At 36.3% G+C, this 25,082-nt stretch overlaps 6 protein-coding genes and 1 long non-coding RNA gene across 10 annotated transcripts; 1 reads left to right on the top strand and 6 right to left on the bottom strand.

Moving 5' to 3' along the window:
- Positions 1-4,749: 4,749 nt before the first annotated feature.
- LOC110842154 lies at positions 4,750-5,391 on the bottom strand. The gene is made up of 2 exons (XR_002547308.2): positions 5,236-5,391; positions 4,750-5,176 (listed from the first exon to the last, which is right to left on the bottom strand). It is a non-coding gene; the product is annotated as an uncharacterized LOC110842154 (long non-coding RNA).
- Positions 5,392-7,952: 2,561 nt separating this feature from the next.
- Positions 7,953-11,836, top strand: LOC110861477 (NADPH oxidase 5). Its single transcript, XM_022110596.2, has 13 exons — positions 7,953-8,266; positions 8,357-8,600; positions 8,669-8,804; positions 8,874-9,109; positions 9,181-9,372; positions 9,445-9,617; positions 9,830-9,946; positions 10,030-10,234; positions 10,309-10,435; positions 10,520-10,856; positions 10,950-11,363; positions 11,423-11,488; positions 11,570-11,836. Exons 1-13 carry the CDS (start codon positions 8,135-8,137, stop codon positions 11,699-11,701), a joined length of 2,511 nt encoding a protein of 836 aa, XP_021966288.1. The 5' UTR covers positions 7,953-8,134; the 3' UTR covers positions 11,702-11,836.
- Positions 11,837-12,077: 241 nt separating this feature from the next.
- LOC110863528 (aminoacylase-1) lies at positions 12,078-14,193 on the bottom strand. Its single transcript, XM_022112869.2, has 7 exons — positions 14,017-14,193; positions 13,719-13,912; positions 13,476-13,653; positions 13,245-13,391; positions 12,998-13,185; positions 12,636-12,862; positions 12,078-12,557 (listed from the first exon to the last, which is right to left on the bottom strand). The coding sequence occupies exons 1-7, from the start codon at positions 14,159-14,161 to the stop codon at positions 12,329-12,331; spliced, it is 1,308 nt and encodes a 435-aa protein (XP_021968561.1). The 5' UTR covers positions 14,162-14,193; the 3' UTR covers positions 12,078-12,328.
- A 90-nt stretch (positions 14,194-14,283) lies between these two features.
- Positions 14,284-16,862, bottom strand: LOC110863125. Of its 3 annotated transcripts, none has more exons than XM_035858744.1 (9): positions 16,555-16,862; positions 16,137-16,317; positions 16,043-16,062; positions 15,871-15,963; positions 15,717-15,767; positions 15,582-15,626; positions 15,262-15,501; positions 14,998-15,174; positions 14,284-14,933 (listed from the first exon to the last, which is right to left on the bottom strand). In XM_035858744.1, exons 2-9 carry the CDS (start codon positions 16,312-16,314, stop codon positions 14,802-14,804), a joined length of 936 nt encoding a protein of 311 aa, XP_035714637.1. In that variant the 5' UTR covers positions 16,315-16,317; positions 16,555-16,862; the 3' UTR covers positions 14,284-14,801. The 3 variants fall into 3 exon arrangements, with proteins under 3 accessions (XP_035714637.1, XP_035714632.1, XP_021968065.1); XM_035858739.1 differs by having other exon boundaries at positions 16,576-16,861; XM_022112373.2 differs by lacking the exon at positions 16,555-16,862 and having other exon boundaries at positions 16,142-16,311.
- A 1,040-nt stretch (positions 16,863-17,902) lies between these two features.
- On the bottom strand, positions 17,903-19,135 carry LOC110863443. Of its 2 annotated transcripts, none has more exons than XM_022112753.2 (4): positions 18,662-19,135; positions 18,463-18,594; positions 18,243-18,349; positions 17,903-18,168 (listed from the first exon to the last, which is right to left on the bottom strand). In XM_022112753.2, the coding sequence occupies exons 2-4, from the start codon at positions 18,587-18,589 to the stop codon at positions 17,971-17,973; spliced, it is 432 nt and encodes a 143-aa protein (XP_021968445.1). In that variant the 5' UTR covers positions 18,590-18,594; positions 18,662-19,135; the 3' UTR covers positions 17,903-17,970. The 2 variants fall into 2 exon arrangements, with proteins under 2 accessions (XP_021968445.1, XP_021968446.1); XM_022112754.2 differs by having other exon boundaries at positions 18,463-18,529; positions 18,662-19,132.
- A 390-nt stretch (positions 19,136-19,525) lies between these two features.
- Positions 19,526-22,415, bottom strand: LOC110858184. The gene is made up of 8 exons (XM_022106870.2): positions 22,221-22,415; positions 21,954-22,108; positions 21,697-21,748; positions 21,010-21,084; positions 20,823-20,930; positions 20,371-20,676; positions 20,088-20,303; positions 19,526-20,006 (listed from the first exon to the last, which is right to left on the bottom strand). The coding sequence occupies exons 1-8, from the start codon at positions 22,224-22,226 to the stop codon at positions 19,869-19,871; spliced, it is 1,056 nt and encodes a 351-aa protein (XP_021962562.1). The 5' UTR covers positions 22,227-22,415; the 3' UTR covers positions 19,526-19,868.
- A 443-nt stretch (positions 22,416-22,858) lies between these two features.
- LOC110859933 (subtilisin) lies at positions 22,859-25,009 on the bottom strand. The gene is made up of 6 exons (XM_022108976.2): positions 24,387-25,009; positions 24,225-24,303; positions 23,961-24,141; positions 23,390-23,876; positions 23,281-23,310; positions 22,859-23,205 (listed from the first exon to the last, which is right to left on the bottom strand). Exons 1-6 carry the CDS (start codon positions 24,864-24,866, stop codon positions 22,948-22,950), a joined length of 1,515 nt encoding a protein of 504 aa, XP_021964668.1. The 5' UTR covers positions 24,867-25,009; the 3' UTR covers positions 22,859-22,947.
- Between the last annotated feature and the right edge of the window lie 73 nt (positions 25,010-25,082).

Here is a 25,082-nt window from a genome sequence, read left to right on the forward strand (position 1 = left end):
TATCAGAAAATCCTTGGAAAATATGGTGACTATCATCGATTTAGTTCAATTATTATAGTAATGTACTTGATTATAAATTTCAGTAAAAATGATCTCAATTGCAGATACTTGGAAACTAGCTTGCGAGAAGGTCAAGATAGCGGAGGACACGTCAAATCTTGAGAGTGCAGCAGAGAATCATTTGGAAGGCCGAAGGAAGAAAAATAGTCGAGAATTGTCGCACCCGAACGTGTCATCAAGCGGCAGCGAAGAGGACGAAGAGAATTCCATTTTAGTTTCACCTCCTCCCATGAACGATGAAGGTAAAAGTAAAACTTTTTTACTAGTAAATACTAAAGGAAAATCATTTTTCAACCACTCGTTTGAATCCCCGTAGGAAGCACTGAAGTGCAACTATCAACTCAAGATAGCGACAACATTCCTTCAGTAAATCAACCAGAAGTGATCAACTTGGAAGGACAAGACATTGGCGTGCTTTTGGCGACATCAACAGATATAAATGATTTAAAGAAATTAATTGAAGGCAAATCTTAGTTTTTACAGTTCTTATCATGTTATATCATTTAATACACAAATAATGTAAATTTTGTTACAGGCTACAATACAAGAATTATTAAAATTCTTGAGCGCCAAAACGCAGAAATTCTAGAGATGAGAGCAACCCTGCATAATATCCGAATATCAAACGACGGCGAAGTTGAAGTTGACTTTTCATCTATTCCACATCGTTATCTGGAAACGAGAGAGCACCTTGAGCAGACCGAAAATTGGCTGGAACTTGCCGATGCAAATCGAGATTTATTGGTCAGATTTGAACTTTTTAATTAATTTTTTAATGTCATAATTTTATTCAAATTCTGAATAATTCTGGTCTTCCAGATTGAATACCTAAGGATAAAAGGAGGCGATACTGTTGAGAAAAATACGCGAAGGGCGTTTAAAAAATTAGTCAGCCCTGAACTTGCTCGACAAATAAATTATACTGGAAAGGGAGGGAAAATAGCTTTAAAAACATTGGGAATTTTCTCGGTTGTAATTGGTTCGTTATTTTATATTTATTTCATTTTATTGTAACACAATATTTATTACAAGTTTATTCCATGTGTGTACTCTTTGATTCAACAGAAAGTGTGAGAAAAAATTATCCTGCCGCAACAGATAACATCATTGAAAAAACAGCAAAACATTTCTTCCGTTTTATAAAAGTGTAATATCGTCATGGCGTGTCAACCCGGATTTTCAGCAAGAAATATAAGAAGAATAGTTTCAAAGAAAGTTCGCGAAAATATTGCAGAATTACGTGAAGAACTAACGTTGTCTACACAACATAGTAATAGTACAGTGTTTTGTCAAAATTCTCAGCAGATTAATAATAATAATTATAGCTCAGGGACTGAAACAAGTGATGTTAGCGATAGTGATAGAAGTTTAAATAGTCGCGTAACTTCCGACTGCAGTCAGGAAGGAGAGAGTATTGATAAGATAAGAGAAAATTTAAGAAATTGGGCAATTTCACATAATATCACTGGGTTAGCAATTCAAGATTTACTCAAACTTCTGAAGGAATATAAAATCTTTAGTTTTCTACCTTCCGATCACAGAACGCTTCTCAGGCCAAGGGAAAATAATTTTACAAAAAAAACATTTGATGATGGGTTGCTATTTTGCTATTTCGGTCTAGCAAATTCTCTTCTCAAACAGATAAAGTATGGTTTTATTTCGAGTAATTGTTCAATTCTAAATATTTCTATTAGTGTTGATGGTATTCCAATTAGCAAAAGTAATACAAATCAGTTTTGGCCGATTCAGGCCACATGTGCCGAAAGCAAATTTGGTGTTTTTGTGGCCGCAATATATTACGGCAAGACAAAACCTCTGAATATTTCGGATTATTTTGCAGACTTAGTAGGGGAACTTAAATTACTCCGTACAGAAGGGGTTACATATAATAATAGAAAAATTATTGTACTTTTGTGTAAAATCATTGCCGATGCTCCCGCAAGGAGTTTTGTCAAACAATGCAAAAATCACAATGCTTACTATGGCTGTGAGAAATGTTCTGAGAAAGGCAATTTTAGAGGAAGAGTAATCTTTGAAAATCCAAACGCTCCACTGCGAACAGATAAAACGTTTAAAGAACAGAGTGATAAAAATCATCATATTGGAGTATCACCATTTATAGATTTAGATTTTAATTTAGTGTCTTGTGTGCCAATAGACTACATGCATTTAGTATGCTTAGGCGTAGTTAGAAAGTTATTGAGGTGTTGGGTGAAAGGTCCATTACCCTACAAATTGTCAACCCGAGATATCTCTAAAATTAATAATTCCTTAACTGTATTAGCCACCAATTGCCCTACAAATTTCAATCGAAAACCACGTACGGCAAAGGAGATAGATTTATGGAAAGCTACGGAATTCAGGACGTTTTTACTTTATACAGGGCCAGTTTTATTAAAAAATGTTTTGTCCAGAACGAAATATCAGCACTTTCTTTTACTCAGTATAGCAACGTCTATTTTAGTTTCTAGTCGAGCGACCATTATAGAATATAATAATTATGCCAATCAACTTCTACGAATTTTTGTTGAGAAAATTAGTGAATTATATTCACCCGAATTTTTAGTGTACAATGTTTATTCACTAATACACATTAGCGCAGACGCTCTAAAATTCGGTCCGCTTGATTCATTTAGTGCGTTTCCTTACGAAAATAATATGCAGTTTATTAAACGAACTTTGAGAGCGTCATACAAACCCTTAGAGCAATGTATGAATAGGATAATTGAGAAAGAAAATGTTCTTTTATCTCAACCTGTGTCTACAACTTCTACCTCGTTTAAATTGGCCCGTAATGACAATTGTTATAAGTTAAAATCAGGGTTTATTGTTGTTGTATCAGAATACATTAAAGATAGTGAAGTCATAGTATGTAAGAAATTCAAAAAGCTTGAAGACCTGTACAAATATCCCAGCTCTAGTTCTATTTTAGGCATACATCAGGTTTCAAAAATATCAAAGAGTTTTAGAGTAAATGTGAGCCAAGTTGAAGCAAAATGTTGGTTGATGTCATTGGATGAAAAATTAATTGTTGGTCCTTTAATAAATTGTTAATATAAATAATATAATTTAAATTGTTAATAAATTGCGATTTTATTACCAATGCACTGCGAAAAAACTACCGTTAATATTTTGCATAAATTTCCATGAATGCCACGGTGATTTTGAAGTAAACATTACTGTTAATTTGTTGCAAATGCCACGGTTATTTTATTGTTACTTTCTACGTTAAAATAACGTGAATACCACCGTGGTTTTCTTGATATGCTAGTTGTTGAAAACCACGTTCGAAAAACGGCCATCAGTTGCAATTCTGCAACTCAGTTATTTTTGCGTGGATTTAACGAAAATTGTAGATCGGGATGTGTGTACACGTGTGTTAATAGGTATTCTACATTTCAAGTAGCATTTCTAATATTACTGATATATAGATACACACAGCTATCGACATTTATTAATAGATTTATTTTAACTTTTTTTTTAAATTACATTTATTCTGTCATTATGTAGTTACATTTACTACTAGAAAATTACAAATTTCAGAATTATCCCCAAAAATTTTCCCCAGTCATTCGGTTTCCAAATATTTGAAAGCGTGAGGTGTATATGTATGTGCATAAATTTATTTTTTATTGTCAATTTTCAAGTTACGAGTCGTAACTTACGACTCAATAATTTTCAGATGTTATGGTTAAAAATTTAAGCATGAGAATTTTATTTATCACGCATGACCATCAATCAAAATACAATTTACATATTCTGACATAATTCCACAAGCGTAAACTTCATTCATTTCAATTTATGGATTATCTGACATTCCGAGTTTTGAGAGGAACTTAGTTGTTATTATTGAAGACGGATGGCACTCCTGGGGGCAGACAGATAACTTCCTTCGAGCCTTGATTATTGTTCGTGATGGTTCCAAAAGGACACTGGGTCTCAGTAAAAACGTGACTTCCGCCTCGTGAAGTGAACCTGAATTTGCCACTGGGAGTGTTGTCGTTAATAATGACTTCATCACCAAATGCGTTATTGTTGTTCGTGATGGTTTGACCAGGAAGTCCGAAATTGTTGTTCGTAATTGTGGCTCCACTCGCCACGGAAATAAGCGCCAGGACGACCTGGACAAAGTTAGCATTATAAAAATTGAATAAGGGATCTTTAAAATTCTAAGCAACAAAATTTGAAATAACTCACAAGGTAGCAATTCATGATGAACACTTCAGATTGTCCAAGAAAGTATGACTGGTTGCAAGGTAAGATTTTATTTCAGTTTTATGTTTTACTGGTAATTATTGGATGGACGATTTGGGCTTGGGTGAGGAAAGTTAATGATACAAGAATAAGTACTTGTTCACTAATTACGGTCATTGATTTCTATAAACACATTTGCAATTAGATTTAGAGGTCGTCCAGTGAATGAAATGTTGCATAATCTGTAAGGGTAGTAAACGTGATTTGTCAATTGTCAAATTCTCAATCTGCGTAAGTGGATTATTAAAGGGTTCATGACTTGAAGACTTACTGTGAGAAGAGTGCATACGTAGTTTCATATTTAAATAAATGTATTTTTGCATATTACTGAATGTACATATGAAATTTGCTTATAATGCAACCAGAAAGCTGTCAAAGTGCAAGAGATCTGGATAAATTAGAATGCGATAATGTCAATATGATGAATACATAGAGTCATGATTTGATAATGATTATAATTTATTTTGGCTTTTTGTTACACACAGATCGCAATAATTTTGTTGAATATATTTAGCTCACATTAATACTATAAATTTTAAACCTTATTGATAAACAGAAATTTTGAATTTTGGTTTACTTTAATTATTGTTGTTCTGAGGGCAGTTGGCCAAGCCTGCATGGAGGACATGAAAATGAATGATTAATCAGGTCTTGCAATGACTAATCAAATGAAATCCCAAAATTTCTGATAGAGTATAACGCAAGCAAGGGAAAGTGCAGTACCAAACCAGGACGCAAATGTTGCGAGGCCGCCACACCCTCCATTGTTATTGGTAATTGTAGCGCGAACATTTCTTGCGCTAGAGGCAGCGTCTTGAATTTCGGACCCCCAAGTGACAACAGCGCAGAACGCAAGGAACACCTATAACGATTCGTTTTCAAAATACATGCACAATTTTCATGCTAAATTATTAAACTTACAAGGAAAAGTATCGTCTTCATTGTTATTGGTATGATTGGGCAAACAGCAAACAGTGAGTGTGAACTCAAGTAAATGTGATGAAAAAAGCAACAACAGAGTAATGATATAATGTGTCGCAAAACGTTAATGAGGTTTAGATGACTACTAACGATAAATATATGACATAAGCATTACTACTATATGGAATATCTACCTTGTCATATGCTACATATTCAGATATGTATATACATACATGCATATCCTGAGGTAAGGTTTTGTCGAATTGAAATTTATTACTCAAGTTATTTTACGCAATTTCGGGTACTTAATCCGATTTGTTTATTTATTAAGGCAGAAAATGGATGCTGTCTTCATGGGGAGAAATTCTATATGTATTTGTATTTATTAGTTCATATGGGTGACCGACCAAAATTAGCGAACCCCACAATCATTATGTATATTTGATGTCTCGTCATGAATTAAAATTTAGAAACAACAAAAAACTGAGCTAAACAAAATGGTAAATAATAAATGGTTAAACTCGATTAATGTAATTGTTGAATTCAGAATTGTGAATTGAGAAAAATCTTTATTATGTTGCACATAACCTCTATATATACATGATGAATTCATATACTTAAACATCCTCCGGATCTTACTAATCATAACAAATACCATTCCAAATACCAGTACAACAGATTATGATGCATAAGGCATATTTTATGCATTACTAAAAATGACCTGCTTATTTTTAACAGTAATATATCTATTTGAATCATATGTACATACGCTAATCTAATTATAAAATTACAATAACTCAAGCTACTGCTTATGCAAATTGTTAAAAATCTTTCTAGGTTTTGGCCATATTTCTTGAACGAGTCGACCTGGATACCAATGCCAATTAGACACGAATAAACGACCCGAATGAAGATATCCATAAAACTAATGGGTTTTGGATGACCACAGACGCTACACAGTCACCTTGGAGCATAAACCAGTTTAGCCTAGCTTTGGCATAACGTTAACTTTACAGATATTGCAGTAATTAATATTTGATTTTAATTATACTTTTCGATCCCAAGAAACTCTTCATTTTCAAGTAAACGATAATATCTAGTCGGAGATTACTTATTGGTTCTTGAAATAACAGAGATTACCTAACTTGCTGATTAATATTACTTCTTGAGTAATAACTTTCTCATAAAGTAAGTCGTGGAAAGTTAGGGTGTAAAATAATGGACGGATTGGTAACAAACTCATCCACTAATCTCCCTCTGAAATTCATCAAATTTTCAAATGTCAAAATTAACTCTCCCCTCGTGCCAAGCAAGATAAAGTCGATGCTTATTGTCAGTGATAGCATGAAAGTTGAGTGCGTCCTGTATGACATAACTAGATACATTAAGTTCATATTTCTAAAAAAATTAAAATTCTAGGTTTTCACCCTCTGATTCCTGCACGTTTGCACCGCTACCGAAGTTGAGGTGGCAAAACGTCAGTTCAACAATAATAACAACAATGGTGGATTCGGAGGGTATCATTTAACAATAACAACAATAACGGTCGCATAGGCAGACAGTTTAACAATAATACATAACAACAATGGTAGGGCTGCCCGTCAATTTAACAATAACAACGGAGAACTCGGGGGTGGCAGTTCTTTTAGTAACAACAATAACAATGGAAGAATTGCTTAAGTTGATAAAGCCTCTAATGTTAAAAGAGTATGTACATAGGTATGTATGTTCGATTATAATTTGTTACTTTCTCTGGTTTACTACATACATGGAAACACCAACTATTTTTTGATAGCCAGTTAATGCATGCTGTGTATTACCAATAAAAATTGCAAATCTACAAAAAATATTTCAATTCAGTTTCCGTCATTTCATTTTGAACATACACACGGAATACATGCATAGACAGTTTCTAAGCATATCATTTTACATGGATTTGCTGCTGACGATGACTTTGAATCAGAGTCATTCAGACTCCGATTCAAAGTTCGAATTGTACCAAGGTTGTAGTGGATATCACTCTAGGTAGCGTTCATTCGTTTCACATTCATGAAATTCATACTTCTATTTTTCTTGGGTGAAGCAAAATATTAGCTCTTGAATAAAGGTTAAAACCAAATTAAATCAATTTAAATTCATCATCATTGCATTGCATTGTGCAATGCAGACTTAGGTTTCTATATTGTATTTACATCTATGTATGTACATCAATGACCAGGACAAACATTATACCCCGTAAATCCATTTCTGCAGAGCTGATTATCATGCATCCGCTCCATTGACTACTAAATACATGATGTTAGGAATCAAATTGAGTCACAATTTTTACTGGTTTATTATGAATCAAAATGAGTCACAACATTTATTGGTTTACAAATATTCACGTACATATATGCAAATAAGTCACAGATAATTTAATTGACACAGGAATAATGCAAAATTTGGCAATATTTGTTGATGTTTCTGCATGTTTACCAGGAAGAAGAGCCGTGATTCATTCATAAACAGAATAATCCGGTACAATATGCAATGCTATGCAAGATTATTTTGCTGGATGCAATTCACATATTCATCCTTTGTTTATCCTGCTGTTTACAAAAGCATGCTTATGAAACTGTCTAATTAAGTTATCCGCACTGGGGCTGATAATGAAGTTTGAACAAAGTAATACGAATATACATAAGTGACGAAACTTTAAATCGCGAATTATTTAGATTCGACACGAAAACAAATAAATTACATAGTCCGCAGTTAATCCATAAATGCAGTGATTTCGGCATATACATGGATATGCACAAACATCATATTACTTTCATGCAGCGTCGAAGTGAAATACGAAAATAAATTGATTGCCATTATTAATATTTTACTTGGATTTAAATTGGAAAATTAAGAAAAAATGAGTTTGTCTACATTAATACCTAGTGCACAACATGAAACACTAGTTTCTAAATTTTTACAAAAGTGTGGTGGGCAGAAGGAATGTCTACTGACGAGAGAAATGTTGGCGGACTTTGCTGGTGTCGACTCTGTAAGCAAATTAAATTATATTGAGGCCTAAAAATTAAGTTAAACACCCTGATATGCTTGATAAAAAAATATTGTATGGCTTTCAATACAGAAATTCCACACCGACCGACTGTTCTCTCTTATTAACCAGCACAATGGAAAGGACACTATCACATTTGCAGATTTCATGTCATTTGTTGGGAAATATTCTGATATGGATGAGAATTCAAAGACGGAATTGCTCTTTCGTATTTACGACACCAATGGAGACGGTTGTTTGACCAAGAAGGAGATTGTGGACATGTTGCGGGTGTCGATGAAGGAGAACAACCTTGTTTTGGATGACACTCTATTGGGTGAGGTTTGGCATTCATGGCTAACTTTCATCGATAAGTATACAGATGTTAATTTTGCACGTATGCAGATAACTTGGGTACTACCCTGTTGGAAGAAGGACTTGGGCCAGATGAGGCATTTCGAGACGGTTCGGTACTCAAATTGGAAGATTTCCGAAGATTATTTGCAGGGCATAAGGAGCTTATACAAAACTTATCAACCCTGTTAGTTCAAGCTGTTAGTTAGTATTGTTATATGGCTTTTACTAAGAAATTGTGTATTCCGTAAAATAGGATTGAGAAGTGGCTGCAACCAATACCTCAAAAGAAAAGGCCTTCTGCTTTTGGTGTTCCATGCAGTAAAAAATGCCACAACCTATTCTACTGGATGGGCAACAATGTAACATATTTGTGCTGGGTGTCCGCCTTCTACGTTTTAAACGTAGCATTATTTGTCGGGAGAATATTCAAATATTTTGGCGACGATGGACCGAATGCACCAATATTTTTGGGATTAGCGAGAGGATTTGGTAAAATAATGCTCATTCGTTTAATTGGAACAGAAATATTTATAGTGTTGTAATTTGTTATGCTGGTTTAGGTTGGTGTCTGGACTTTAGCAGTAGTTTCATCCTATTTACAATGATGCGTCAAGCGCTGACAAGAATCAGATCCACCCATTTAAACAACAATTTCATCCCGATCGACGATCATAAAGAGTTTCACCGAATTATTGGAAAGTTCATTGTCTTTGCGAGCTTGGGCCATGCCATAGCACATTTAATACATGTTGGTACGTCAAAGCCCAATAATATCAAATATTCAAAACACATGTAAATGCACATATATATTTTATCTGACGCAGGTGTAGCAGTTGAGCATGTCACGTTTTTCAACTTTATGTTTGACATGAGTGCAACAACCGCACTAGGCCTGATTCCAGGATTCGCCTATATCAGTGGCTTTGTCATAGCGATAATCTTGCTAACAATGTTTTTCTTTACGTTCTCATTTGTTCGCAGGAACGGATATTTTCATGTAAAAAATATATGTACATATCATAGTGTATACATACATACTCTCGAATTAGAATAGCATGTCAGCTCTCGCAAATGCGTCAAAGCATGCAAATGAACTGACATTCCAGTTTAATTTGAGAGTATGTATGTACAGACTTATTTTGTATTTATGTATGAGTGACTAATCCTAAGTTGTTATCATATACGTTAACGTTACTACCTAAATTGCAGTTATTCTACATCAGCCATATCGTGGGCTACCCTCTCTACTACATATTCATGATATTTCACAGCAAAAACTTTTGGAAATGGTTCATCTTCCCCGGAATTGTATTCATTATCGAACAGGTGTATATGCTATCGATGAAAGTACCGCTATGGGTCATAATTATGATTAACACATACATAACACTTTATTCTTGTCAATGTAGATATTCAGAATCTACAATAACTTTTGTCGGTTTCGAACCACGGTGAAAATGGGCGTCATTCTTCCGTCAAAGGTTACTAACCTTGTTCTCGAAAGACCACCAGGCTTCAAATTTAATCCCGGAGATTATATGTTCATTAACCTCCCACACTTGAGCAGGTTTGAATGGCATGCTTTCACGATTAGCAGCGCACCAGAGAATTTGGGTGACTAATAGAAATTTAAAACCCAAGGAAACCTTGTTGTAAATTAATTTAACTGGATAATTTATAATTTCAAGATGAGCTAAGTCTCCACATAAGAGCCGTGGGACCGTGGACTGAAAATCTCTACAATTTCTACAATTACCTCAAACTGTCGACTAACTTTAAAGTTATTCACCCTGACGGACGTCCAACAACAGGACGGTAATTTGAAATACTTAATTATTCATGGGTAGCTATATGTACATGAGAAAACTCTTATACATACATATTCATTGCACTCCTTAGTGTTAAATCTGCACTAGTATATTTACGGCACAGTAGCAAGATCTCAAAGTCCGTCAAACGGACTGAGTCAGTTTTGGTATCACGGAAACCAAGCACGGATTCGACCGGTGCACCCACAGTTAAGAGAAGGTTTACCGTTTTGACGGCCAACAACTACCGCTACCAAGCACGAAGGCCAGAGTCGGTCATAATTGCGGATAATGAGGACATATTACAAAGAGGGGAACAAGGTCAGCGTCACAAACATGAGTGCATTGCCAATGACGAAGCTCAATCTCTGGAGAAAGAACAAGGACTTCCTGACGAGTACACGAAAGTGCAGGGAAAACCGATACGGGTGCGATAATTTGCATATTTATCCAAATTGCACGTGTCAGCAGATGATGAGTGCCTTAAACTAATCCTAAAACGCCTTTTTAATCCCCTCCAGGCCTACATTGACGGTCCATATGGCGCCCCTGCGAGCGAGATATTCCGTTCTGAACATGCGGTGCTAATTGGGGCGGGAATTGGCGTGACACCCTTTGCCTCCATTCTACAGTCGATAATGTACCGTCACTGGGAGGCAAAAATTGGGTGTCCTTCGTGCAACTGCAAGTTTAGCAATGGTTTTCAAGCTCAGGTAAATCGATTGAAGAAGGTGGATTTCTTTTGGTTGAATCCGGAGCAGAACGCTTTCTCCTGGTTTTTAAACCTCATCTCCAAACTGGAGATTGAACAGGAAGAGTTGGGCGGAGAAATGGAGAGATTTCTCGACGTTCACATGTACATGACGAGAGCTGTGAAGGGGACTGAAATGAAGGCCGTCGCGTTACAGTTAGCGTTGGATCTGTTTTATGAAAAGGTAGTTTGCAGGGTAAACTTAGATAGTAAATTTAAATTTGACTTGAGATTATTTCCTAGAACAAGAGAGACTGCTTGGCCAAGTTAAAGACCAGGATGAATGCTGGCCGACCTGATTGGGAGAAGGTATTGCAAGACGGCATTTACACATTTACATACATATCATCAAATAATGTTGAATTAATATATGTGCCAATTATTGGGCAGGTTTTTACTAAAATAAAGGAAAGCAATCATGGTGCTGTTTCTATCTATTTTTGCGGTCCTAAACCACTGGGAAAGCAGTTGGAGCAATTGTGTTCAAAGTATGACTTCGCATTCAGGACGGAGACATTTTAACTTGGAAATCCACTACGCTTATTTTTTTAGAATTTGTAAACTTTATCCAATCAATTTTTCATGTTCATATATATAAAATAAACCAAGACAATATAAAGCCTCAGCAGTCAGCTAAACTTTTATTTACCCGTAACAGGATTATGAAATGCGAAATGGTACTTTTTTTAATTTGTCATGCATTCGCCATTTTTCCCACCATCTGTGCAGATGGTGCGTAATTTTTAGAGCTATGTAAATAAGTACTTCTCCCCAAATATTGGTTAGTATTCATTTTTAAAAATTAGTTTAGCGTTTGTCATCCGCCCATTTCATTGCCAATTGAGGTAGATTCTCCCACTACATAAATAATTATCATTAATGCCAAGAACTTGAAAGATAGTGACGTTACTATTAATACGTGTGTATTATGTACACAGCAACAGTAATTGTATTTTTTAGATTGCAAAATATCGGAACATTTTTATTTTCAATTTAGTTTATAAATCTTTTTCAATAAAATTTGAATCACTACACTAGATTGAAATCGATCTGATAAATACTGTAATATAATATGTTACATTATTTCTAGGCAATAAAACTCACGCTTGTTAAATTACCATTGCTAGAGTAAAAGTATCGTTTATGATTTCAGTAGTCAATATTTTCGTCTTCTGGGAGTGAAGCAACATTTCTGATAATTTGGGTAAAACGAGGGATGCCAGCCAAATATTCGACAGCATTTATTTTCTCATTGTGCTGATGTGCACGTTTTTCCGTGTTGAGGAACGGATGAATCCCAAAAACTGGAATTCCTTTGCTGCGGACATAACGGCCATCCGTGGCCCCGCTGATTACTTGCGAATTGCATGTTAAATTCCTGTAAATTGAGACATAATATTTTTCGTTAAATCAGTACTTTAAAATGTTATTATATAATTTGTCGATCTGCTCATACAATTGGTCACAAGCCCTCATAATCTCATCCCACCAAACGTTTCCGTCCGTCGGAGTGACACCATCATGTTCTGATCTTTGGATCCATTTTAAATCTACCCCTGCTTCGGCAATGATGCCATTCAGAAAATTGTCCACATGACCAAAATTCCAGTCGGGTTTGATTAAAATCCGCATGTCAAATGAGGCCCATAACAAGTCGGGGATGATATTATCACCGAGACCACCCTGATCAGAGACGGAAGATATTTATTACTATTTAATTACTGGGTGTTACATGGGTTGCTTGCACTCCCACTGTTACAACTGTCAATACTAACAGTCAATTTGCATAATAAGCAAAATAAATTGTGATCATTATACCCCCATCTGGACTAAATTTATAGTTGTTACATCGGCAACTGTAACGTTAGGATTGGTGTTGACCTCGTCCAACTGCTCGGTTCTGTATTGGAGTAATTTATTGATAGCAAATTGTAATTTCCCTGCTGCCGTATCTTCCGGAAGGGTGGACGCATGAGCCGCAGTTCCATTCGCAGTTATATTAAACTCTGAAATATGTAGAGTTTCTTAATGTAACAAAGTTTTAATTTGGAGAATCTTTGCTTACGCCAAATTGCCTTTTCGGCAGTAGAGATGAGTAACACGTTGCCAGCGTTTATTTCGCATTCATCAATATCCACACCAACATTCAACCGTTCGAAATGTTCCGAGTTGACGAATGGCTCCATACCATGGTGACCACCAACTTCTTCATCTGACAGAATTTGCATGCATACAGTGTCTCGGTGAATAAATATGTGAGCTTGCATGAATTATGCAGGGCTTGTAAAATGCATACCTGGCATAATTGTGAGATGAATTGTTCTCAGGGGCTCAAATCCTTCCGCTTTAAGGATACGAAGAGCTTCGAGTGCCCCCGCAGTGGCGGATTTCATGTCAATTGCTCCTCTCGCATAAATGTCACCGTTCGCGTCCATGACAGCCTCGAATGGAGGATGGTCCTGGTCCCACTTGCTCTGTGTCAGCGTATTTATCGTGAAATTGTATGAGCTTTATCAGATTTGACAGTTCAATATTTAACCTCGTCGACGGCGACGACATCCATGTGTGTGTTGATCAGGATTGATTTTAGGGCGGGGTTACGTCCAGGCCATGTTAACCAAAGTGCATACCCGTCATGATACGGAGGTTGCTCTGGCAAGAATTGTAAAGTATGTAAAGTAAAATCCAGCCCAATGTCGACAGATTGGTTGTTTATCCATTCTATTCCAGGTACTAAATACATGGAAATACATTGTCAAACTTTTACATGCAAATAGGTATATGTAAGAAAGTAAAAAAAAAACAATCAAAATTGATTATGAAATAACAAACTGTACAATATTTGCTGGCTGGATTCGGATGGGCAGTGTCAATTTTTAGATAATCTCGAAATCTTTCAATGACAGGGTCGTCCTGAAATTGGATTCCTCCGCAAAAGTGGGAAGCGATTATTAAGAGGGTGATAGTAGCAATGGAATCCATGATTTAAGCTCAAGGAATGTCGTTTGAATTGGGTGAAGTGAAAAGTTGAATTTACATAAATATGTACCGACCTTGGTACTTATAAGCAGGTACATAGTTATGGGAGGATTAAGCATAAAGTATCTTTTATCTTCGGAGCTTTGCATTTATTATCTGATTAATCCATAATTCGCAGAATTTATGTTTAGAACTAATTTTAGTTATATTCGGTTCAACCCGAGTCTAAGCTTGACAGAGATACAAATAATATCAAAATTCTCAGAAATATTATTCCTATCATTTATATACATAACAGAGGTTATTAACTTACGTCATATGCTTAAAATTAATAAATCAAACTCACAATTATCATTGGATTATATATGTACATACATATGAGAATTAAACAATTGATCATTGTTATGTTAATGATTGAAACTGCCAGCTATGAGGACTGATCATAGAAAATTGAGCACGTGTTACTAAATTACATTTCAAGTAAAAAAGGAGAAATGTGAAGTGTGTGGTAATAAATCTTAAATACTAGTCTACAATTATATATCAACTTTGTCAATTGTATAAACGTTAATCGCATTGAGCAACAAAAAATAGATATCTGAAGCTGCAGGACATGCATGTATGTATAAAGATTATAAATATATTAGACATCAAAGAGAGATCGCAAAACTGACACGACGTATGGACACTGCATTGTCCACGTGGTCCAGCGATCCCGTTGTCCAGAGAACTGCGTCCCCTTTTGGGATTGAAGCGCCTTCTTTGCATCTTTAAGCTGGAAGAATTTATCCACAAATTACGCAGTTAAATCCAATTAATCGTAATATAAAAAACTTTACCATATCCTCTGTCAAACAATTCTGAATTCGATTAAGAAAATCCGATTTAAAATCTTCCTGTGGAATTTCAAGCCCGTCCAAGTCTTCCTGTGACTCGTAACTGTGTACAGAGTTTGTATCCTCGATGTCAACATAGCTTGGTAGAGCCGTGTTGTACGCTTGTCTGCTTGACATGGGCTAAGGAATAGATAAGTGTCACATGAAGCTAATGGTAAGTAAATACGTAAAATGGAGGAAAAATATACAAGTATATTTAACACGTACCTCGTTATACTCGTTGGTATCGTTGGTAAAGTTTCTTTCTAACTTAAGTCCCTTTATAAAGTTTGCGCTGAAAGAAACGTCTGGCAGAGGGGTCCTATTTCGCTTATGAGAATAAATACTTGAGACAGGGGAGCTTGGCCTAACTTTCTCAGATTTGATCTTCAGAGCCGTATTAAACCCAAAAGCTGGAGTGAACAAGTTCAGATTGTCACTTTTTTCAACAACCGGCTTGCAGAATTTCTGTGTAAGCCGATAATACTGAATTTTAGATCGATGACCCATACGTGTATACATAACATTATGTATGCTTGCTATCTTACGAAATGGCTGCCCTTCTTTTGATGCACAATGTCGATAATGTTTACCTATATTTTGACATCAAATAAATAAATAAATTCAAAAAAATGATCTCATGAATGTGTAAAAAAATTTCATAAGGAATTTAAAATACTAACTTTCCATGGCCCTTCAGGTGCAACTTCAAATTCTGCCATAAGTTCAGTGATCTAATTGTATAAATATAAAGTACTTTCTTACATATTATCGCTAAAAAATGCACATATTAATATCAATGGATACACAAAATGTGCCTCATATTCATGTCCTTACTCGTGACTTCATGCTGTGTAAGGCTGGCATTAATGGCATTTTTCGTAATATTGCATGTCTGCGGAGAAAGTATCGATTTTCGTCAAGAGTAATCTGCATAAAGAAAAGATTTATAAGTGAGTTTGTCACTTTTTCACACCTTTAAAATTTTGCATAGTAATTCATCACTCACCCCGAATTCATTTTGTATTGCTTAAAACAAATCGAATAAAATTTTTAGCATTAATTCAAAATAAATATTAAGAATTATTCAAATAAAACTGAACCCCACGTTTCGTCCACATCAATGAGGCGCGTGACATTATGAAGGGATTTTATTCCCTGGTACGTCTTGCCAGAACGACCAAGACTCCCAGTCGTAAAATTTATGGGGATCAGGACTGGTCCAATGGAGGCTTCGTCGTCGTCGTCGTTATCATCGTATTTGTAGTTCTGGACCTCCATTTTCTTTAGATGTAATACGAATGTGTAAAATTATTTGACTTTTCGATTCTAAAAATTCTATTCTTTGGAGAAAAACCAAAAGAAAGTCTAGATTTGTAAATTTCTTAGCGGTGGTTACATTGGGAAATAATTATAAACTAGGACTTGCACGATATTATTATTATTATTATTATTATTTGAATTATTGAAAAATATTTCGGATCCAGCAAGAGTAAACATGAATGATAAATAAATACGTACATAGGCGTATGATGCCCTTACCGGAGTATGTTGTAAACTGGTCTATAATATTATGCCGATGCCTAAGGCTAAGGGTACTGTGAACTGTAATAATAAGTTTTGTACTATATTTACACGTGTATGCAAGTAGTAGTGGTAGGGTCCGGTTTGCCAGAAATACACTCAGGCAGGAAGTGCCGCTGAAGCATTTTAACTAAAAACGATTCTCAACCTTGATTTGTGTGTTTATGAGATGAGTCACCAATAGATTCAAGGCTGATAAAGAATTGTAGCAAGTCTTTAAAGGGTGTTATGTTCTTTGTATATATAAATACATAAATACATGTATTGGGAGGCTAGGGGCTTTGGTTAAAATTACGGGTTCCAGATAGAAAATCTAACTGATAAGAATCAGCTATATCTTTTCATGCAGCCTTGCACACATAGATACTTGGCATACTTGCATATCTAAACGAATCTAATCTAGACGGTTAACTTCTGAGAATTATGGATTTTTAAAATGAGCTAACAAATAGTGTTGTCACATATTTATGTAAATGCAAATGTTCACTTCATCCAATTCAAACTGAATTGCTTTAGACCAAAGCCGTTACTTTACTGTCACCCTCTAATCCTAAGAAGGTCACTCTTAATAATCAACTTCCTGACAAATCCAATTTCCGGGTGACCCCAGACAAATATGTCGGAGTAAAATAATTGGTTGTTAAGGATTGCATATACATACTTATACATATGCAATGCACCCCAATTGTAGTCATGGCACTGTCGCTGCTCTTTAAAAGTTTCTTAGAAAGCACGATAATAAATCCGAATTAATCTTCATGAAGGATATTTTTTGAAAAAACAACAAATTTAATCGCCAAAGGAGAACGGTTGACCCGATTATAATCAGGAATCGATTGTTATCCCTGACCTTGACTTTGACTACCCTTCTTGCTTAATGCAGATCATTAAAAAACATTACTTATTTATTCAAGTACCAAATATATTCATGTATTACTTGAAGGGTTTCATGCTTTCATACTTTCATTTTGGTCTCACTGAGAACTGGGGAGTCCATGTGTCTCGTACATTATCCGGGTCGAGTTGTGTCCCAAAGCGCAAAACCCACATGCCCGCATCCTGAATCAAAAGCCCATGCCCAATGGAGTTTATGAAAACGTAGTTTTTATTGCTTCGGTCGGTAACAGAACCAGGGGCGTTATATGGTTGCAATGAATCTGAATGAACCAATTGTTTTATTATAATATTTGCATTATAGTTTTGCAGCAGCTCATGGAGTAAATATATTTATGGAAATTGATGAGATTGATGTAGCTTACGGCAGCCGAAGACCCCAAAAGAGGTGTACAAATTGTATAAGATTAATTTATTTTCGTATAAACATACACATAGTTTACTCATCTATTTAATTAGTTACACAAATCTTTCCATTGGAACTCCACCTTTCTTCTCATTAAGCATTTCGGCATAATTGTACACCATCAGGAAAGCAATTATATGTGTGACTAGAGCTCCAAATCCTTTCAATCCAGTGAACAAAAGTCCAATAATTTCCAATACAAGAAATGAGATATTTATTCCCAACCATGCTTGGATGGAGACGAGATGTTCCTAGAGAAAAGAGCAGAGAAAAGTCATTAACTTTTGGAATCGAAAAATTCAAATAATATGTAAATATGGCAAACCTCCCACCATCCAAACCAAAGCAGTGCTGTAGTGAACACCCAAATTATGGAAGATATTCCGAGACAAATAAAGTACTTGTCTGAAGCCGAACCATCGCCCCACCAAACTAAATTGCAAATACATGTAAATAATTGCAGGTAAATAAAAGTAGTTGGTTTAGACGTTTTAAATAACGTATAATTGCATAATTGGTTTTAGTTGTGTACGTTTCAGACTTACAAAACGTATCCCTATCTCGAGTAATGTACACGTACAGTAAGAGTATCCACACAAGAAAAATTGAAATCTTGTAAAAGACAATATGTATATAATTATATTGATCCATTACATCGGCATCAGAGGACATTTTAACTTGAAGTATATAATTATGTCAGAATACTTACATAAATTGAATATGATTATTTGAAAATGGACCTACCGAACTCCAAACGGCCACTGTTAAAGCCCCAGTTTTAGGATTTTTGCACATTTCGCATTATGTGCAGTTTGTAAATCTTTCATCAAATACTTTTCATGGTAGTATAATAAATTTAAAAAATAATCCTTGTAAGTCAATGTAATATTCTTTTGTGCTCAAGCAAAACTATAATGTTAATACGCCCACTGCTGTCATTCAACTAGGGCGAAAGCTGGAAAATGTATGTATCAATTAATTGTGCAATATACTTGGAAGTATACCATGAATGCTTTTCTCAGAATTAAATATACCTATGGGAATTGACTACAATGCGGGCTGACTCGTTGCCCTTAGAATGTATGCAAAATTTTAAAATAGATATTAAAGAATAAGCAAAATACAGAAAAAGTAAATATTTGCTATTTATTTGGACTTCTTATGCAAGTGAAGAGCTGAGTAAGTTACCAAAGAGCCTAGAGTTGTTTATGAACATACTGCAGAAAACTTTGGTATTACGTAAATAAGATGCATAAATTCGTTGACTAATCCCATCCATGAAGTCTATCCTACATGAATATCAAGGACTCGGTTCAATGAATTATGTAGAAACTAAAGCGAAGGAGTTGTTTTGATGCAAAAACCCACGACTCCATGTAAATAGAGGATGGAATGCACCTCCTACATACAGCTTCACGAATTGGTGTAGTTTTTGATGTACATATTTAGGTACATATTATATAATAAATAAGGTATAAATACATATTTACATACATACGTATGCTCAATATGAGCGGATTTGTTAACATACTGAAATTGAAAACCGACATTCCATCTCCAAAGACGAGAGGAATAACATCACGCGTATATTTAAAACAAAAAATGCAGTTTAGTATTTATATATAAAGTTTATTAACAACCAGTAGCAAATGTTCAGCGTGTCAAAAACAATATTCATTGACATGCATAAAGTAGTACACTAAAATGGTACATCTATGTATGTATGTATAATATATGTGATGGACAAACCTTGGGTAATAATTTCGAAACTTCGTTTAACCCAACACCAATTTGTACTTGTATGTAATGTATGAGGGTCGGATAAACCTTTTCAGAAAGATATGTAGTAATCGGTACAAAAATAAATAGGAACATAAATAATTTCACGACTTCACTGGTAGGACATATAATTTCTATTTGGTAATCTGTTGTTGTCAATTCATTTCATGTTTTAGACATCGAAAAGTGCTCGCAGTACAGCAACTGGGTATGGACATTGAATTGACCATCGGGTCCAACGATCTCGTTTTCCATTAGCTCGAGATTGTGACGCCTTAAGATTTTCGAGTGCTGTTTTTGCTTCTAGTATCTGTACAGGGAAATGAAAATAATTATTAATTAGGAGCAAGCAACTAAATACTTCAATCAATGAAATCTGCTACTAATGTACCATCTCTCCAGTCAAGTTTTCACGAATCCTTTGTAAGAATACAGTTTTGAGATCTTCATGCTCTATTCCGAGGGCGTCGAGATCTTCCTGGGAATCTTGTGAATCTTGAGAGTCCCGGCTGAGCATGGAGGCAGCATCGTCATCATCGTAGGCAAAACCATTAGTCGGGGGCTGAGGAGAGCGATATCCAGCGGTGTGGTAGTTGGGCAACACAGACTGATGAGGATGAAATTAAATTTAGAGTTAATGCTAATAAAATTTTCTATGCATTGAAGTTATGTACCTCATCTTTTTCGAACGAGTACTGGCTTAATGCTTCTCTTCCTCCATTGCCAGTTCCTTCCCATCTAAAGATTTGCTGTTGCTGTACTGGTGGTAGGGCATGTCTTGAGTTTGAGGTGACGGCATATGCAGGACGACGAGTAGATTCGTAACCGTTATGGTCATGACCTGTTTTTTCCATTGTCTTGTAACTCTTGTTCTTGACACTGAGGATTGGAGTATCATTATTATCGCTATTATGGTGTTTCCTGGTTGGAAGTGCAATTGTCCTAGGATTGTGGTAAGGCGGTGGTGTCATTGACTCTGTCTAATCATCAATTTATAGAAAAAATAACGAAAACATTAGCCGACTATTAGCAAACAAGCTCCAATAAATAAACCCCTAACGTATGTAATATAATATTAAGGTATAATATAATATTAATATGTAATATAATATTAAGGTATGCATACCTTAATCCCATTAACGTCAACAGAGGAATCATACAGCTCTTTATGAATTATGGTAATTTTCCAATCACCCTTTGGAGAAATCTTGAATTCCGCGAGGAGTTCGCTTATCTACATTCAAACAGACAGTTATAACATGCATACCCTTCCTTTAAGAATTAGCTAGTACTGATCGCATTAAACTTTATACCTTTGACTTCACGCTGTGCAATGACGAGTTGCATGCAGTTCTTCGAAAAAAGTACCGCTTAGAGTCAATCATGATCTATAAATGATAATAAATAATTTATACTTGTTTGAAGTTGTCTGCAGTGCAGAATACCAAGCTGGTTCATACTCCTCCTTGCTACATACGCTCACTGTATTAGACTTTCAGGCCGGTTAAAATTCTAGATGCCCGTAGGGACTTAATTTGTTTTTTACGGTATTGGGCTAGAATTCAAAATTTAAGCATTTTTGACCTTCCTATGCATGACAAAACAAGTTTTTTCGACATTTGACCTGTTTTTCGCCATGCTAAGGCCGCCCCACTTGGAGTTGGGTGACTGGGTTGAAATTCATAATATAAGCGGGGCGGCCTTAGCATGGCGAAAAACAGGTCAAATGTCGAAAAAACTTGTTTTGTCATGCATAGGAAGGTCAAAAATGCTTAAATTTTGAATTCTAGCCCAATACCGTAAAAAAAACAAATTAAGTCCCTACGGGCATCTAGAATTTTAACCGGCCTGAAAGTCTAATACATTGAGCGTATGTAGCAAGGAGGAGTATGAACCAGCTTGGTATTCTGCACTGGTTGTCTGCCATTACATATTGCTAAACTACACATAATACTATATACATGTGACCTTGATAAATACATAACATATTCACTACTCACTCCGAATTCTTTTTTAATTGCTTCCTGCCACGTCAAGTCAACTTCCAGATTTCTGAGATGATCACATGACGTTAATGATGTCTATAACCGGTTGAACTGCACCAAAATAGTGAACACGAAATTTGTGAAAGTCCACGACTGCTAATACGTAACTAACCTAGCACAATAACCCTGAAAATTGTTGTGAACTTTGTGCGAAACAAATTTCGTGCACACTGTTTTGGTGCAGTTCAACCGGTTATAGATAAATATCTTCCCTGGTTTGGTCATGTAGTTCACTAATCTCGTTGTAACGCTCCCCACCTCGACCCATACTGCCCAATTTGATATTTATCGGGACGCTTAACGCCTCCCCCAAGAGATCGTCGTCGTCATCAACTTGGTAAACGACAGGCTCGTAGTGGTGGCTGTGCTGCAAAGGAATATCAAAAGACAAACAATTCAGTCGTTGCAGTGTATTATATTTGCAATGCAGCAACCACAAAACCACATATTTCACTACTTTTGGGCTTTGATGCACTTACCATCATAACTTTTTCCTTCCTGTCAACAGTGTCGTTTTGAATAAAGCTGGTTTAGAGTTAAATAGATCAATTTGGTAAAACAAATACTGCAAACAAGAAGAATCAGTGGATCAAATAAATTCGAGGAGATTTCAGCATCAGCCGTGCAGTGAACTGCTGCAGCCTAGAGAAACTGTGAAACTTTCCATGGTGAATTCGGTAGTCAGCCGTATTTCTGTTCATGTATAATGTGCAGAGAGTACCATATATTGGTGTCATAATACACGTATTATACGTGTATACTCGTTGCAACAATTCCAACCAACGCTCCGTTTTGGTTGTATGGAAATTCGAGAAGTAAAACTATAACAAAGCCTAAATACAATTTGCATACTAAAATTCACTAAATTCATATGCACTTCATATCAACTTATCCTTAGAGAAGCAGCCAGTTGATGTTTCATGAAGTACAAATACCACCCGAGAAAAATTTATCAATGCACTGAATTGTGTCGAAAGAGTATTATGCAACAACTAACCTATTATGCAATGCAATTTGTGCGACCTTGATTTATAATTGATTTATTTATCACACTCAAACCAAGTACACATAAAAGTGAAGCAAAATTTAGGAATTCAACAAGGAGAATGTATGCACATAGCGTTGTGTTAAAGTATACAATTTTATTGCCATTTCATGGTTGAACAGAGGAATTTATAGATACATATGAATTACACTTTGATTAGCTCATTGTCTAACCATGACGATATTAATTACGCCGAGGAAAAGAGCCAGCACAAGTCCTGACCCCAAACACCCAGCTGACCCAGCACCGTTTCCTGCTGTAACGTTCATTAAATTCAACCTCCCATAGCCGAACTTATGATTAGGCCAGTCCTGGGCAGTGCTGCAATCTGGGGCACCGACAAAGTCACGCAACCCTTCTCTCTGGGCCTTCTCGAGAAGTTCTTTTCGCACCGTGGCGTACGAGGCGCGTGGATTTTCCTGCAATATAACAACATTTTGATGATTTAAAGGCTCGAGAATTATTTGTAAATCAATTATGAAAATGCTAATAACTGAGAGGAGGAGAGCGACGGCGCCGGCAACCTGAAACCAATTTACACACCACCATAAAACTAAATCAACAAAATTCGCATAAAATAAATCGAAAATATGCAAAGTATACGTGGGGCGTGGCCATGCTCGTGCCGCTCAATTCGCCAAATGACATATCAGTCTGAGCTGTAGCGGAACGAATTCGTGCCCCCGGAGCCACAATGTCCGGTTTGTAGTTCGACCCACGCGTGTTTGGGCCGACGCTGGAGAAAGCAGCGAGCACATCGTCCTGTGTGGTTGCACCCACGCTGATGACGTCTTGATTATCTCCGGGGGAACCTATGGAACCACAGTTTGGACCAGAGTTGCCCGCCGCAAAGACGGGAATGATCCCAGCAGCACGCCAGGACCTGATTACGCTGTCATAGAAGGTCTGGCCCCCTTTCCCACCCCAACTATTCGACACGATATGTGGAACTCCAGTACAACCGCTAGGTTGGCTGGGGTTGTTTGGGCATATCATGAATTCTCCGCAGGCAGCAAGATCTCCGCCAAGACAAGTGTCATTAAAACATCCGAGACAACTCATCCATTTGGCGCCTGGTGCGACACCAATTCTGTAACGAACACAAATAAATTTAAAGTGCAAATAAATTTATGTATCATTTAACAGGATTACAAATTATCTACAAATTACTCACCCATCTGCCCCCACAGCGGTGGCGAGAGTGTGCGTCCCATGACTTGATCGTGATGTCTCGTATGGGAGTGATGACGAAGAATTTCGAGGGGCGAACCAGCCTCCGACTCCAGCCACCCAGTTTGAACGGAGAGAAATGTGGGTGTAACGGACTCCCGAGTCTATGTGCCCGACTAATATGCCTGCGTTTAGTTTTATTTAAGGTACTAATTTATTTTATTTTTCTATATTTTAATTGAAGGCTAGTATTTTAGTAGATAAGGACCTTCTCCAGTATGGCTTTTATTCGCCCAGAAAAAGGGGGCGCCGACTTTCTCGATGCTCCATTCGTTGGCGAGAGTGTTCTAATTTTAAAATACGCTTTAAATAAATAAATATATTGCTGAATATGTAAATGGTATACGTTTTCATTAAATAATATACACACCACAGGCTCCTCTTTCAACACTTCCAATGCTATAACAAGTTCCTCTGTAATTACGGCAACACCAGGTGCCCCCTCCAAACTCAGAATCAACTCCTTGTCTGCACCACGCACAAAGACGGAATTTGAAATCCAACTTGACCAAATTTCTGGTGGATCTGCGCCACTTTTCCGTTTTCCTTTATTCTGAGCGAGGAGTGTTAGCACCCCTTTTTGTGAAGTTGATGCATGAGCAGCTAATTCTTGACCGAGGAGTGACGCCTTCTCATCTCTCGTGAAATCAGTTAGTTTTGTGATGGCGAAAGTTTTTTGGAATACAGATTCGACGCCATCTTCCATTTCGACGACAATGTTCCATACACTATTTTCCGATGCGGTTTGTAACGATGAGGAAAGAGATGGGGACAGCTTTGATGATATCTTGGTAGTAGTTATTAGTGGAAGCAACACTACGACAAGTGAGAATATAAAGAACTTCATCATATAAAATAGCTCAAGTTTTTTTAAAACAAAATGAAAAAAGAAAAACGTGGACTAAAATCAATGGACTTGTAAAACAATTATAGTTCAATATGAAAAGATTTGCACCGCATTGATGCAAAAATCTCGACCAGTCAAATCCAAAATTATTGAGCAATAGTCCTTAATCCTTCATTCGTTCCCCAAGTGGAAATATCATGCCGATAAAAATTAATCGAT

Source organism: Folsomia candida, unplaced genomic scaffold (genome assembly GCF_002217175.1).
Source record: "Folsomia candida strain VU population unplaced genomic scaffold, ASM221717v1 Fcan01_Sc001, whole genome shotgun sequence".
Classification (NCBI taxonomy): domain Eukaryota; kingdom Metazoa; phylum Arthropoda; class Collembola; order Entomobryomorpha; family Isotomidae; genus Folsomia; species Folsomia candida.